We start from the raw sequence: 16445 nt of genomic DNA, 5'->3' as shown, positions 1-16445 counted from the left end.
GGGTTTCCAGACGAAGAAGGTTCCTCTTCGTCTGGGATTTCCAGGCGAAGAAGGTTCCTCTTCGTCTGGGATATCCAGGCGAAGAGAACTCGGGATCTGGGGTTTTCTAAACCCCAAATCCAGACGAGTTTCCGGCGAAAGAAATCCTTCGCCGGAACTCAAAAGAAAGAGAGGGGGGAGGGGAGTGAGAGAGAGAAGAGGAGAGAGTGAGAGATAATAAAAGAGAGTGAGAGAGAGATGGATGAGAAGAAAGATGGAAGGAAGAGAGAGAGAAGAAGATAAAGAGAGAAAGGAGGTTGGGGAAGAAGATGAACAAAAAAAAAAATTTAAGGTCACCGGAAAAAGTCGTCGGCCTGCGACCTTCTCCGACGACATTTTTCGATGAACTATGATGTGGAAGAAGGTGACGTGAAAATTTGAGGTGAGGTGGACAAAGAGAAAAACAAATGAATTAAATTACAGAATTGCCATGAGGGTAATATTGGGAGGTTTACAAAAATGTTTGGGGGCGAAAACGAACTGTCGAACACAATTGGGGGCCAAAACGGAATTAATTCTTGTCGATATTGTTCTCACTTTTACCACCTAATACATGTACGAAATTTTTTTCTTGGCGAAGGCTCCACGAGCATGTCAGAAGACCTCGGTACTTATTAAGCTTAGGCATACACCTATTGACAGGCCCGAACACTCTCGTGAACGATGTAAAACAATATGGACAACTGCTAGGGTTTGGGGTGTCACAAGTGGTATCAGAGTCGAGGCTTTTTAGAAGGGCCCGTAGAACCTTCGCCAAGAATAAAACTCCGTAAATACCGTACCTGTGTGAGGTGTGTAAAATAAGGACAATATCGACAACTGTTAAGACTTTGGGCTTTCAATTGCATAATGTGTTACAACTCTTTCAACAAAAAGAGAAACCTATTACAACCTTCTATTGATTCGTGAGATATTTATGACAGTCTAATGTTCACATCTATTATCTGTATGAATCATGATTCCACATGGTGGGTTTCATTTTATCAAACAAATCTCCCTAAAGAGTTTTAAAAGCTAGGGTCACAAAACAATATGAAATTTCAAAATCCCATAAAAAGCATCTGTGCATAATCATAAACATTCTCATGAACCACTGAAATAAAAGTAACTATTGAACACTAATTTGCACCATTGAAAATACAACTAGTACTCTACTTATAAAGGGGGGGAAAAAAAGTAGTATGTCCACATTGAAGAGTTGAATTTGAATTAGGGTTTTTGAGGGTGCTATTTGAGGCCATATGATGACATTATATGTCGACACTAAAGTCCTCACAAAAATGGCTGTTCCATATTATATAGAGCCAATGAGCCAATATTTCTTTTTCCCAAATTCTATTAGCTCTCAGTGCCTAAATTGTGGCCCCTACCTTTGATTGTGAAGCAATCAACAACAACATATTTCATTTAGAGACGTCAAATACTCTACTGTACATGTAGGAACTAAAATCAACCAATAAATCTAATTGATTGATATTCGATGGGATTTAGTGTCCCTCCGCGCAAGGCAATTTACTGTATGAGATATAAGTGAAAACAAAATATGTAAATTGACCTAATTTACATTTTTCTCATAAGTTATGGGTCTGAAAATGAAAACTAAAGCAAAAATGATTTATGTACCCTCCACATGACTGCCTATCCTATATAGGTACAGGACAAAAGATAAAATCGTCATTACTCCTTTTCTTACACAAGGCGGTCATATAGACGGTTTGGGTCGTTCATATATAGTCTCTATTCGAGATTCAGTCTCTTGACTCCATAAACTCTTGATATTGAGTTAAAAATTCATTAGATATCAGTGAAATTTTTGGTAAACTCTTTGATATTGACTTTTTTTTTTGCTGAAACTCTTGATATTGACTTTAGTTTTCAACCTGCCCATCCCCTCTTCAACAAAAAAAAACCTGTCCATCCCCTATTCCTGGCTCAGCCTCTTGGCTCCATAAATCTATACTCCTATAGCAAACATCCCAAGTGCAAGGGGGAGACAAGAGATGACGTTGGTGCAGTTAAAGTCCATGCTGTGGCATATAAGGTAAAATTTACCCATTCAAACAATAATGATAGGGCGCTCCCTGGGCATACTCCCAAGTGTACTCCCCCTCACAGTGACAAAGTCATTTTGGTATCTTCACAATTTTTGTCAGACTGAAAAGACTAAAATGACCTTGTCTTGTGAGGGGAGATACACTTGGAAGTATGCCCGAGGGAGTCCCCACTTCATTTTCCTTCAAAATTAGGTAAAAAAAAGTTTCTCCTGACCATCTCTATCACTTGGTCATCTCACTCTCTCGATAAGGCAAAGAAGAGGAGTGTGTCTTCCACGATATCGTTAACATCTTTTCTGTGCTAACTACCTCGATCACTTGGTCATCACTCTCTGGATAAGGCAAAGAAAGGGAGTGTGTCTTCCACGATACCGTAAACATCTTTTCTTTCTCTCTATTAGACATTGCGTATCCAATCCAAACATTTGAAGCAATTATTGATGGTAACTTCTATTACCAATACTTTTTCGGCGACTATATGTTTCTGTACAAAATTCTATTTCTTAAATATTTTTCACGCAATTTCTCTCACCTAAAACTCATCAAAAATTGATAATTAAGATAAGTATATTCACCTATAATCAAAGATCCAGACACACTCTCAATCAGATTGGGTGGGACAATATGTTTACTAATTGTATTTATACGTTTAGGCTTTAGAGGGCATACTAGTCTGAACATGACAGATACCAATGTATAATTATAGAGTTTACAAGTTGTTAAGTCATTTTCACAAAGTTATGTGTAGATACCAAAAGTCGTTCTTCCTATAGTTATAGGTATGACTTCTTTGGTACAACCTGTAATCCATTACTAAATATCATGTTTTATGTATAATTTCCGTAGAAATGATCTAACATTAATTCAAGAGAAAAAAAATTCTTTCCTAAACATAGATCATCATCATATACAATTAATCTAATTAGCCTTTAATCTAATCAGAGAAAGTTCTAAAATTTAATTTTAGGGTTTTTTGAACTTACCCCCTTAAAACTAATTAGTAATTGAGTTTACCCCCTTCAGTAATTAGTAATTGAGCTTACCCCCTTGAATTTTGTATTTTTAGCAAAACTACTAAGGACATGTTTGGCATGAGATGATAAAATCACAAATTACAACCAAAATCAATCTTTACTAATTTTATTACCGACTAAATCAAACAATAAAAGTAAAGTGGAACAACTACGAGAAATCATATTGAATGATGATTGTTCTTGGTAGTCACATTTATTTCACGTACCCCAAACACAACCTTTGTGTTTTTATCAAAAATAACAAATCTAAGGGGGTAAACTCAATTACTCATTATTGAGGGGGGTAAATTCAATTACCAATTAGTGATGAGGGGGTAAGTAAGTTCAAAAAACCCATAATTTTATAGTTTGGGGTTTAGAGTTTATGGGTAAGAGTCTAATATCCTCACCAAAAAACAGTCTAGCCCTAATTTAAAGAGGAAAACCCCTAATAAAATAGACCTTTGTTCTTTTCTTGAAAACTGCAAAACTATATTAAAAGGTTTGAAGGCAAAGAATAAGTACAGGAATGAAGCAAGTTGCATGGTAAGGTAGTTGACGACAAATTGCCCTAATATTATTTCTTACTCTAGTAGCTAATAAAAGCAGGCAATAGCTTAAGTTCTTCAAAATATAAAAAAGTACAAGAATGAAACTAATTTATGCAACCCCCTAACCCAACATCCCGCCCCTCACTCCTCACAAAAGTAATGTGTCCAAATGATCAAGGAAACACATGAAAATCATAATTCTTAAAAATTTCATATCTACGGGATATATATATATATATATATATATATATATATATATATATATATCTTAAACTTAATAATGTAGACGGTTGCTTCTAGTGTATTGGCCTGATCTTTAAAAATTCCCATGTTCTTTTGCTAGAGTTCTACTCCTGTGCATCTCCACGTCTCCGACATTTTTTCTCTATGTATTCAGTAATTCACCAAGCTAAAAAAATGTCTCCAGGTTTCCAAACTAAAAAAGACGTGCCCCATGGCCTCACTTGCATTTTTACACGTGCGACGTCGATCTGTTTACCTATGTCAACCTCATCCTTTGCAACTTATACTGAGCAAGGAGTTTACCTAGACAAGCTTCCCCTGTGAAAAATAACAGTGTTCTTGTGTCATTTGCTTTACATAAATCCTTGCATGAAAGCGGTTCTATCTTATCGGTTTTGAGCCTACTGTAGAAAGACTTGACTGTGAAATTCTCTTCTTCTAATGCGAATTAAATTGTTGAATTCCTAAAAGCCAAGGAATTTGACATCATAACAACACTTAGGGTATATTCAAATATACATAATAAAACCCTGAAAAACTTAGATAATAAACAAGAGCTAAAGCTAATCAAAATTTGCTAAAAGTAAGAAGCATCTAAAAAAAGCTAGCTCAAAAAGGTTTATCTTGCTTGTAACTAACCACCATCTCAACATTTCTCTCTCTCTCTCCCTAGAGAAATGTTTATGTGGGTCCTACAGATTTTGTTCATAAATAAAGACCCATGTTTGGAGGTTGAAGGAGAGAGAACTTCCTCAATCTAAAGAGTTCAGAGAGAGAGAGAGAGAAACAAGAAAGAGTGAGCATTGGAAGCTGCAAGGAGGGACATTTATCTAATATCCCTCTCTTGCAAAACTATCCTAACTTATCACTACTTCAATAACAACAGAGTGTCGACATGGGTTGTGAGGAAGAGAAATTGATTGAGAAAGTGTGTGAGATTTATGACAACATCTCAAACTTAGGCAATCTCAAACCTTCCAAAGATGTCAACACTCTTTTCACTCAATTGGTCCTCACTTGTATGCCTCCTTCTCCCATTGATGTTACCAAATTATCCACTTCCCTTCAACAAATCCGTTCCAAACTCATTAAACTTTGTGGGGAGGCTGAAGGCCTACTAGAAACTCACTTCTCAACTCTTTTAGTTTCTTATGAAAACCCACTTGACCACATCAATATCTTCCCTTACTACTCTAACTATCTCAAACTTAGCCATCTTGAATTTACTATACTTAACAAATATATCACTAATGTCCCTACCCATGTCGCTTTTATCGGTTCCGGTCCTCTTCCCCTTACTTCAATTGTCTTAGCTTCCTATCACTTAAGGACTACTTCTTTTCACAATTTCGATATCGATCCTTTAGCTAATTCTTTGGCTATTCAATTGGTCTCGGCCGATGCTGACTTATCGAAACGAATGTTCTTTCATACTACAGATGTTTTTGATATATGTAATGGGTTGGGAGAATATGAAGTTGTTTTCTTAGCTGCTTTAGTTGGAATGGACAAGGAAGAGAAGGCTAAAGTCATTGATCATTTGGGTAAGTATATGGCACCAGGGTCTATTCTCATGCTTAGGAGTGCTCATGGTGCTAGAGGTTTCCTCTACCCAATTGTTGATCCTAATGATCTTCCTGGTTTCGAGGTTCTTTCGGTTTATCATCCAACAGACGAGGTCATAAACTCGGTGATTATCGCCCGGAAAAATTCGGAAATGGATCATTCGGTAATGGACCATTCAGTAATGGATCAGCAGCAAGGACTTGGAGCAACTATAATTCTACCAAGTAAATGTTCAGAGATTCCATCATTCAATCCTCTAACCCATGGTAACATGATTGAAGAGTTCAGTCTCCATGACCATCAAGAACAACTCACTTGATTTATTCAAGATTATCATCTTCTTTCATTTGCAATTGCTACTTCAATTTTCAGTTATGTTACTGAAAACTTATTGCTTGTTTAAGTCTAACCCATGTTTATGTATTTGAATTGGATCTTATATGTGCTTTCACCTTATGTTATGTGTTTAAGTTTCCATGTCTTTCTAAGTTTTACAAGAATAAAGAAAGCCTCCCTTTTTTTTCGATATTTTACACTGTTTGAGTTACAAGCTATTACAATGACATTCACTCCCGGTACGGATGAATATTTGTGTATATGTATGTGTGTGTGCGCGCGCGCGTGTGCACGAATATGTGTGTTCTTTCTTTTGTGAGTTTAAGGTGTCTCACCTTTTTGAATGGGTTAAAGTTCATAGTGGTCACATCATCACTTGGGGTCTGCGCTTGAAATAATATGCAAATACGGAGTAACAAAACTAAACACTATCATTAACGGTTGGAGCTCGGATTTCCACATTTCCAACAAATAAGGAGTTTTTGAACTCTCGACCTATGAACGAGATAACTTGGTGCTAGGAACTTAAGAAATGCAGAGTATGAGTTCATGGTGTTATAAGTAATATAAGAAGATAAGGGGGTGTTAGTTATATTTCAACTTAGAAGAAGGGCCTTTTCTTAATTATTTGATTGGTTTGTTGTTTTCTATTGTTTGCTCACATAAGCTTAACAACAAATTTACTATCTTTAGAGATGTAACTTGCAAGACTAGTATTTTTGGGTACTTCAAAAGATCAAAACTTGATGGATAGGAAAATCTTTGCAAACCACCCCCCCCCCCCCCCCCCCCCCCCCCAACTGATCTTTGCAAGACTAGTATTTTGGGCACTTCAAAAGATCAAAACTTGGGAGTATTAACTTGTCTCAACTCTCAACTGTTACTTTGATCCTTGATATTTTCAGCAATTGATAATTCAGTTTTGGATTTTTTTCAGTAAATAGAGGAATGTTTGGTTGCAAGTATAGATCAAATCTTCATATTTTTATTGTATTCCATTTCTTGGCTATTCAAATTCCAATCAAATAGTACATGATTGGCCAAGTTGTTTAATTTTTATTTATTATTTGTCTTTTCCATTTTGACATCATAGGGAAGATTTTTTTTTTTGTTTGAGCTACACCCAAGCAAAAACAAATTGACGGTTTTTTTTTTCAAGTAACCCGTTCCGTTAAAACAAAAGAGAAGGATTACATACGACATTTCATCAACAAGATGGCCTAAACGAATGCCAATCTTGAGAGCATTTGGAGTTTCTAGTTTGCTTTGCAAACACATCTGATTTGCTATTGGCAAGTCTATTACTAACATATTTACAAGAAAAGTTAACAAAAGATGATCTAAGAGATCTAATTAAGCTTATAGTGCTTCTACTGGTCCAACGAGTTACCGAAGTAATTAACTCCATTAATAGGCTTGATGATTTTATTTTATTTTGAGTTAAACTAGAATTTCAATTCATATGTATAAAATCGATCCATTACAATTTACATGGTTTCGAGTCTTTTAGCTCCTTTGAATACAAGTATACAACATGAGACATGCTTTTTTTTTATAATGGCAATTTCATTGAAAAAAAGATGACAAGGAGTCATCATAGAGAATTACAAAAGAAAATGTCACAATATAAAAAGAAAACAATTACATAGAAATTAAAGTTTGTCAATTAAAAACTAAACCCGAAAACGAAGTATTCTTTTTCCAATCCAACGGGGAACTCCAATAGAAAATAAATCATTTAATGAAAACAAATAGTTGTTAGGGAGATCTGTACATCTCCTTGAAGATCCTATCAGTTCTCTCCAACCAAAGAGCCCATAACACATAAGAAATGGAGAACAAAGGATCCTTGGTTTCTAACTTTATTGGCAACCACTATTACCTCTAACAAACTTTGACTTCTTCAGCTTCTAACAACCTTCTTGACTTCTTAACCACCTTTGACTTCTTAATGGCACTCCTTATAAGCACCAAAGTTCACTTTTTTTTTTGTTGAAAGACTATTTGTACAAACATCACTTCTGTTTAATAATGTACATATTTCTATCATATTTTTGTTTTGTTGAAATATATTTATATAACATTGATGCATCAAAAAATAAAATAATATGTACTGATATGAGAACTGAACTTAGAGTGGTTAGTAGCTACCCTTAAGGTCATAGAAACAAACCCCAAGGCCGCAAGGTCGTCATACTGATAAGGACATACAATAGGTCTACCCTTTAAGAAGATTTTGGTTCGAACGTTTATTAAGATCGTGTTAAGTACTAAGTCTATAAATAAAGCTCAATCACTTGTCTCTCGGTAAATTGAAATTTCCTAGTTACTCTCTCATTAGAGATTTCAAAAGAAACCCTAATATGTCATAGAAACTAATCCAATTTTCTTCCATGATAGCTACTATAAATTACATGGACTGATAAATGGGAGTAAACCACAACTCATTGATTCCCTATACCATTCCTAATGATATATTCCCTAACATAATCCTAAACTTGACGACTTGATCATAGAATAAATGACATTGACATTATGACATACAACTTCAGTATCATAACTATAAAATTACATAAAATGTTTCTTAGTTGGTGATGAGGAATTTTATATCTCAATCGTAAACATTGTTTTGGACGCTGGGTCCTCCAACGCCGGAGTCGAAATAAATAGGCGGCCCTCCACCAACAACAGCACCTTCCATGAGAGCAAAGCGCATATCTTCGGACGGCTTCCAGTGCCGCTTCCTCTGGTTAATAAACCAGTTATTTATCTGCTTTTGATCTAATCCTGTGACCTCGGCTAGCTTCATTTTCTCCTCTTCCTGTACCAATACCCATATTCATTATTCCAATCCCATCTCCCTTACCAACAAGCTACAACAACTCTATGCTTTTCAAGTATAAAATTATAATGAATATAAAACTGAAGCTCCTGTGTTAAAGATCGATAAATTACCGTGGGATATGGCCATCTATTATGGGTATTCCACCAATCAAGCAATGTCACTCTTGCATCTTTCGGTAACTTTCCCTTCTTCCTCTTCTTCAAGAATTCCTTTCTGAGACTACTTAGATAGCCACTGTACTTTCGCATAAGCATCTCTTTTAGGTCCTGATCAACTGCACGAGGAGGAGCGGAAGATTCATGGCTTTCAGATGCTTCAACCTCCCCACCACTTAACTCCCCTTCTGAGGAACCAGCTACTTCATCTGTATACATGTTAAAACATGATTTAATGATCTTTATAGCATAAAGTAGTTTCTACTAGAGCTCAGTATCAGATACTTCTTTTATTGTTCATACGAAAATATATAAAACAAGAAAACAGATGCTATTTAAATAGAAAAGCCTCCGCTGCTTGCCTTGCCGATTCTGATGCCAGTCCAAACACAAAACCCCATTCAAAAACATAAAGTCGGAACTATGGATCATATATTATGCCAGAGAAAGTCATAATCATGGACAATAGCAACAACTCTGAACAAGACCAAAGACTTTCACAAGTGAGAACATGAAAACTTAAACTACAAGGAACAAAACCTAAATTCCCATTTCCACGAAGTGGTGACGAAAAGTATAACTAAGAAAAATATTTCTATTTTCCAGTTCGTTCCAATCCATCTTTGATGCATATTATTGCGGAAGTGTAAAAGAAATAGTATTCATCGATAAAACTAAGAATAAACTGAAATAAATAAAGCGAGAAGATGCAAATACGTTATTATAACAAATTATAAGAAGTAATGTATTCAATCCACGTTTACTTGGATAAATATACAAAAAGGATAAATTTTGGGCGTTTAACCGGGGAAAAGATAATACTTTAGGCGCAAGGCCCCCTTTAAGAGTTTCCACTTTCCACCTCGGATAGCTAGAACAATTAAAATTTCTATATCTATTCACTAATCAATCTCTAAATAGACGAAGATCTTAAGTTCATTTGCATCAAATAGAGAAACTTGGACACTATATTTCTTCCATGACTTGTGCCTCTAAGCTAACAGAACTCTTTAAAGATTTAAAATCATATACAACATAATTCACCATTATATCAATAACTCACAATAATTTCTCCTAGGTTTTACAAACACCCTCACCACATTGCCCATGCATGCATGCATGCAGGCATATATACCTTCTAAGTTTTCAACCTATTGAGAGACCTTAGCTTTGAAGATATCTTCAACCATTTCATGACATATCCAAATTCTAGTAGTGACAATTGCTTCCCAAAATTGAACTTGGTAAACCAATCAATTGGTCCACCAACAATTGCTCATCTTTTCCAAAACACAAAAGGTACTCATGGTTTCAATGAGGTGGTTGTAGTTTATCCTCTTGTATTATTTCATGTATCAAAAAATAATAGAAAAGGTAAAAAAGAGTAAACTTATCCTCAGATTTAAATTGAATCAACCGTGCTAATTTAGAGTGGGAAAGTTTATCAAGAGAGAAAGAAAGTTGAGCTAAAAATAAGAACCAATGATTTTGTTTAGGACTAAGTAATACTTTAACTTTTAGACTTTTCTATAATTGTGAGTTAAAATAGGTCCATAATAACTAGTCAAGTCATGGAAGTTATAAAGGCAGTTTATATGCTTATTCGTTATTACATCTCTATATAATGTTTTAGCCTATACATTAGGAATTGGGATGCTTTATCCAGGCTATAAGCCTAATGTATCTATATTTTCTTGTCTTTTGTCTGTGTATTGGATGGTTAGCCATCTAGACTTCTGCCATTGCATTGTTTTGTTTTTTCATTAATGATACTATTTTATCTTCTCCAAAAAAAATATAATGTATGCATGTCATACGATGTAAATATGTAAATCATGCTCGTGCAATATGACGTAATTATCTTTCAAGGAAGTTTCTTCCATTTATATGTAACAATTCCCTAACGCTCTCCACCATACGTTCTCTTGCGAAATCGAAAAATCAACCATCCTCGATAGAATGAAAAAACTATGTGAAAACCTAACTAACCGATATACTTTCACTTAAAACCTGCGAGAAAATCAATTAAACATATGGTTGAATCTCCAAACTAGGTCATATTACTAAGCTATGAGCACACACATCTTGTTTTAATAAGAAACAATATATGCACAGTATTTTAAACAGTATCTCTCTACCTCCCAACTGTTTTGGTAGATACCACTTAAAAAATAATTATTTAGGTCATTAATATAAACATTCTCCTTGGTCCTGAAACCCCCCAATGACTGACAACACCACAGTCTACAGAGAGAGAGAGAGAGAGGAAACCTTTTTTTTTCATAATTTAGGAGAATCAAAGGACAAAGTCCAGTAAGATGTACATTAACAAAGTATGTGCAAAAATTCAGTACAAACTCAGAAGAAACAAGCCATATTTTTAACTCTTTTTGAAACCATCAATACAAAGTCCACCATAACTATCTAAAACCCCTAAAAGATGTAGTTTTTTAAGACAAATCTTCAAATTTCATCACAAAACCCTAAAAATTAAGAAACCCATTAGTTTAATCCTTTGTGTCATTGGGACTAACAAACATTCACACCTAATGGTTAAGTCCACTTTGGTTCACTTAAACAAAAAAAAAGTCTATATACTTCGATTGTGTAATAAAATACCTTGTGTCAAATTAGTGTTCGAATCTTACTATTTCCGGTACTGTGTCTAGACGGTGCGAAAATTATATAACATAGTAAGCATTACTAATTAATTTACCTGTTGAGTGGTAACTACCAGAAGTGGTGGTGGTGGTGGTCGGAGTTTCTTTGCACAAATTACGAAGTTGTAATTCAACCTTGTTCAAAAAGGACTTAGCTTCATCAAATGGCTTTGATAATTCCTCTTTATATTTCAATAAAACTTTACAATATGATTCCTATACAAAATTCCAAACAATAAAAAAAACAACTTTCACTCACTTATCAAGAAAGTTATAAAAAAAGTAAGAGAGATGCTAGAATCACAAAAGATTTTGACAAAAAAAAGTTCTCAGCTGATGTGGCGGTTGTGATTTTCATCTCTCAACGGCCTAGATTTGGTCAAAGTTTGAAACCACACCGGCCACATAACTGGGAACCTTTTTTTTTTTTTGTCAAAATTATCATTTCCCAAAAAGTAAAAAGTAATTTTAACTGTTTTTTTTTTGTTTGAAGAAGAAGAAGATTATATATACCATGAATTCGTCAAGTTCAGGATCATCTCCTATCTCAGAACAACCACCACCATAAACTGTACTTTCTCTACTTAATTCTTCTAAAAGTGACGCCATTTCTGGTGGCGCTCCTACCTGTAGAGAGAGAGAGAGAGAGAAAGTAAGAAACAGAGAGAGAGTGGTGATGTGTAGAGAGAGAGAGAAAGTATTATGATGATGATGATGATGATGATGATGATGATTACCTTACGACATTGAATGTAAGCAGAGAGTAAATTAGGGTAACGAGGATGAGTAGCGATCTGAGATTTGAGAAGATCAGACATCTCAGATCGACGTATCTCAGTTTCATTAGTACCATCAAATTGAAGAAATTTCTCTACGGTAGTTGAAATAGTAGGATCAATCCCGTAAAAATCATCCATAAGATCACGGGACGGGATGAGAAAACCCTAGAAGAAAGTTGAAAACCTAGTAGTAAGTAGTGAATGCATTTTTCAACAAACTGATCCTTAAAAAGGGAAAAAGGAAAACCAGAAAAAACGTGTCGATAATTAAGACAGAAGCCAAATTGAAACTGAGCTATCAAATTAAAAAAAAAAAAAGTTGGGTAAAAAACGAGAATCTATAAATTATTACTACTAACTAGTTCTACTCCACTAACTACTAACGAGAGTTACCATTAATACTTGAGGATGAAATACGAGAAATGAATTTAATTTCCTCTTTCTTTTTTTGGAGAAGAGGAAGGAGAGAAATACGGAAGAGAATGCAGAGAGAGATTAGAGAGAGAGAGGGGTTAACTCGGGAATAGGATAGGGTTCAGAAATGCATACGGATAGAGAGAGAGAGAGACAAGGTAAGGTAGGGGGGGATGGAAGAGAAATGTACAGGTCGCACGTTCTCGCACGCATATGAAGAGAGACGGTCAGTACTGTGTCTGCTGTACTACTACTACCAATACAGCAACAGTTGATATTGTTGTCGCGAAGCTCCGCCACCTACACCCAAAACTAGGAGATTGGCCAGGATCAGCTACTGTGGCTCCAATCCAGTTTCACCCAAGACACAACCAGATCAGTTTTGAGATTCTCTAAAGGAGTGAGGGGGTCTACGTAAACAAGGTCGATGTCTTACGCCCTAAACTAGGAAGGCATAAGCACATCATACGCTTACCGACTCATCTACACCGTCTCAAAGGAGGAAACATCAACTAAAAGATTTATCACATCGGTTGGATATCTATGAAGTATCCTTGAACATAGGAACTTCTATTTATCCTATATACGAGATAAACCAAAAGGAACCCTAACTACGAACAGTATGAAATTTTCTAAACGGTGGATCACAACCGCCTCATCTACACCGTCTATCATAGTCGGTCTAATTCAGCCTATAAAAAGGGTCCCATCGTCTTGCACAGGGCACCCTCAACACATTCCCCAAAAGGTTCAATCAATATTCAATCTTTTACTGCAAAGAGCAATTTGGCTGTCTTGAGCGTCGAAGCGGTTTCCGAACCCTTTGTAGGTTTTTCCCCAGGTTTCTAAAGAGCAAAGAGCGGGAGAAGGAAGAAGGAATGTCTTTCAACCAGACGGAATATCCTTTCATAACGAACACTGTCATCCATCAAGTCCCTATTTCTTGACTGATTAACGGAAAGTCATTTTTTGACATCTGCAGAAATGGTGTGTGATTTTCCAAAATATTTGTTTGGGACACGTAAATACAAAAGAATCTAATTCCTCCAATAATGGAATCTCCCTAAAGGGTATTAGTAAACCCAAGGTAGTGTGTAGGTTTGTGAAACTCATTCACAATTATTTGTACAATATTTATATGCATAACCGGGATGAAAATCTTTCAAGAATATGTTCTGATACAAAAGCGGTGGAGGCAACAAACCTACTGCTCAAACTCTCTAGTATCTCTCTTATGGATACTTCAACCACTCCTACCAGAACACGGAGCCTTAACAAAAATGATGAGTTTTCAGTCTCCTCTTTTTATCACCATTATCTAAAAATTTCTCCGTAAAGAACAAAGCTAATATCTAGTGAATCTTTCCTAATAAGAATATTTGGAATAACATTATTCATCTGAAGATCTCTTTTTTTTATGGGCTTTGTATCTCCAAGCTCTTCTACTCTTAATATCCTTAAGCAAAGAGGTTTCATCTTCCCAAACAAGTGTGTTCTTTGTAAACATGAAGAAGAGACTCTCGACCATTTGTTTTTCTCTTGCTCTTTATAAAATCAGATTTGAATTCTCTTACTCCATCTTTTATCAAGCTCACAATTTCGACCAATCGATTCAAGGACCTAGTCGACTCTAATACTATCCCAAATACGGTTGCTAAGAACAATTTCTTGAGATATAGAGTTCCTTATGCTATAATTTGGAGTTTATTGGAAGAAAGAAATACAAGAAACTTTCAAGAAATGTGCAAGCCGGTAGAAAATCTTATAATCGCGATCAAAACTCTTTTTGTTAAATTGGTGTACAACCTAGGAATTGAAGACATCCACCACTTTTTGGGATGTGGTATTTAGATGGGATGTTCTAATTAGTAGGTAATCTAGTCTTTTATCTTTTAATTTTGTGTGTATGTGTAAGTCTAGCATAGGTTTTGAGTCTTTGGATCTTCTAGCATCATTTGTTTAGAATAGGCTTGACTGTGGTTGACCTAAATTGTTAGACTTAGTCCAACCCACTTCTTAAATGTTTTCTTATTTGTTTACTACTGGATGGCCATCCCATCCATCATTAAAAGGTGACATGACATGATGATGCAGAATGACAAAATTTAATTGGTTAATAGTAAGTAGAAAGTGGGACCCGTGAAAACAACGTTGATTGCACTGGACGACGACAGACAGAGAGAGTTAAGCAGAGGACTGTACAACAGTGAACTTCCCTGCTCCTCCTCTCTTTCTCTTTACAGTCTGGTACGAGATGCCCAAAACCCTAAAATTTGTCATAATCAATTACAATGGCGGTATTATCTTTTCTCCCCAGAAATCCCATAGCAGAAGGAACCGTAATTCCGAGGATCACTTAGTTTCATTCCTCTACTCCCACAAGTTATATATCTTCACTGCTCCCACCCACTTTATTGGTAAGGTGAAGAAATATATAGAAGCTAGGGGAAAGAAAGGAAGGAAGAATCATGGAGCTCACTGACTGAGGAAACCCAACTTCTCTCCCAACTCGCGTGGTGGTCTTCTGTCATTGTTCTAAACGAGATCTTCTTCCTCCTCCTCTTTTTTAATACCGGAACTGGCCTTTAACTTATCGGAAAAGTGTTAGGGAACAAGAAAAATTAGACAGACTACGAATAAAATTTTTGTGTGACTCGACGTAATTCGTGCTTCCAACGAGTCTGATCCACTGAACAACAAATTACGACAAGTCACATAACATTTTTACTCAGAATTCGTCAAGTTTTTCTATTTTCTATCATTACTCCGACTCACCGTATACCCATATCGTTGAATTTTACTAGGGTGGTTAGAATTTAGGTACTATTATCTGACCCGTAAGTGTTGGGTCACTCTGTAGTACATCTACTCAAAAATTTCATAAGGCTTGGATTAATTTGATTGACAATAAAGTTAGAATAAATGATTTATTAAGAAAATAAGAGTAGAAGTGAGACTATTTCATCTTTTATGATGTATGGCTAAGATGGTCAGTAACAGTTACGAGCATATTTCATCTTTTATGTATCATAAGGCAATGAATGTGATCGTGTTGTTTTTCTCCTTTGGGGGTTGTATCGTCTTATACATTTAGGTCACGGACAAAATTATCATTTTAGGCTATTTTTTCACAACAAACTTTCTCTTACCTAAAATCAATTTATATCTTATTCAAGCATATCTAAATCACACGAGCGAGTTCTCAACAATTTACTGTTTTGGTGTTTTTTTTGTACATTTTATGTACAAAAAATTATCGGTCTAGATAGTGATATTACTATTTTTTTTTTTTATCGAGTTGAGGTTGTTAGATTTTTACTTGCATAAGATGGCAATACTGTACTAATTTAAATGTGATGTTTCCAAAAGATATTTTTGTTCAACAAGCATGTCCTTGAACTTGGAGAGAAATGATATATAAACTCAACGGGCAGGCTAAAGTTGTTCGAATTCCACGTGTAGTCAGCATATAGCAAACTAGCCCTCTCATGTACAGACATATCACTGCACGTGTATATACGGATTCTTTGCTTGAATGAAGTTTAATTTAAAAATGATCTCAATAGAAAAGATTAAAATCTTAAGTCGATTAGTATTAGCATAAATGCCTTTTGAATACAAAAATAAAACAATATCTATAAAAAAAAGATAGTCTTTATTCCAACAAAAATTAATTAGGTTTCAAAGTACCAAAAAGCCAAACAAAGGCTTCAGACTGTACATGTAGACAATTGAAGTATATGTTTTGATTTTCTTCCCATTGTTGTGGTGGCTTCCTCACACGTTTTCT

General features: G+C 35.4%; 2 protein-coding genes across 2 annotated transcripts; one reads left to right on the top strand and one right to left on the bottom strand.

The window, feature by feature from the left end:
* Positions 1-3969: 3969 nt before the first annotated feature.
* Positions 3970-5994, top strand: LOC147559594 (nicotianamine synthase-like). The gene has a single exon (XM_086661497.1). The coding sequence runs from the start codon at positions 4796-4798 to the stop codon at positions 5783-5785; it is 990 nt and encodes a 329-aa protein (XP_086517623.1). The 5' UTR covers positions 3970-4795; the 3' UTR covers positions 5786-5994.
* Positions 5995-8166: 2172 nt separating this feature from the next.
* On the bottom strand, positions 8167-13323 carry LOC147559593 (homeobox protein knotted-1-like 1). The gene is made up of 5 exons (XM_086661496.1): positions 12200-13323; positions 11976-12089; positions 11519-11678; positions 8758-9011; positions 8167-8623 (listed from the first exon to the last, which is right to left on the bottom strand). Exons 1-5 carry the CDS (start codon positions 12377-12379, stop codon positions 8414-8416), a joined length of 918 nt encoding a protein of 305 aa, XP_086517622.1. The 5' UTR covers positions 12380-13323; the 3' UTR covers positions 8167-8413.
* Positions 13324-16445: the final 3122 nt, after the last annotated feature.

This window comes from Eschscholzia californica, unplaced genomic scaffold (genome assembly GCF_041429995.1).
Source record: "Eschscholzia californica isolate CP2 unplaced genomic scaffold, dmEscCali1.0.p SCAF_2, whole genome shotgun sequence".
Lineage (NCBI taxonomy): Eukaryota > Viridiplantae > Streptophyta > Magnoliopsida > Ranunculales > Papaveraceae > Eschscholzia > Eschscholzia californica.
Note: the sequence above shows the minus strand (reverse complement) of the source record. Positions and strands in the feature narration are given on the sequence as shown.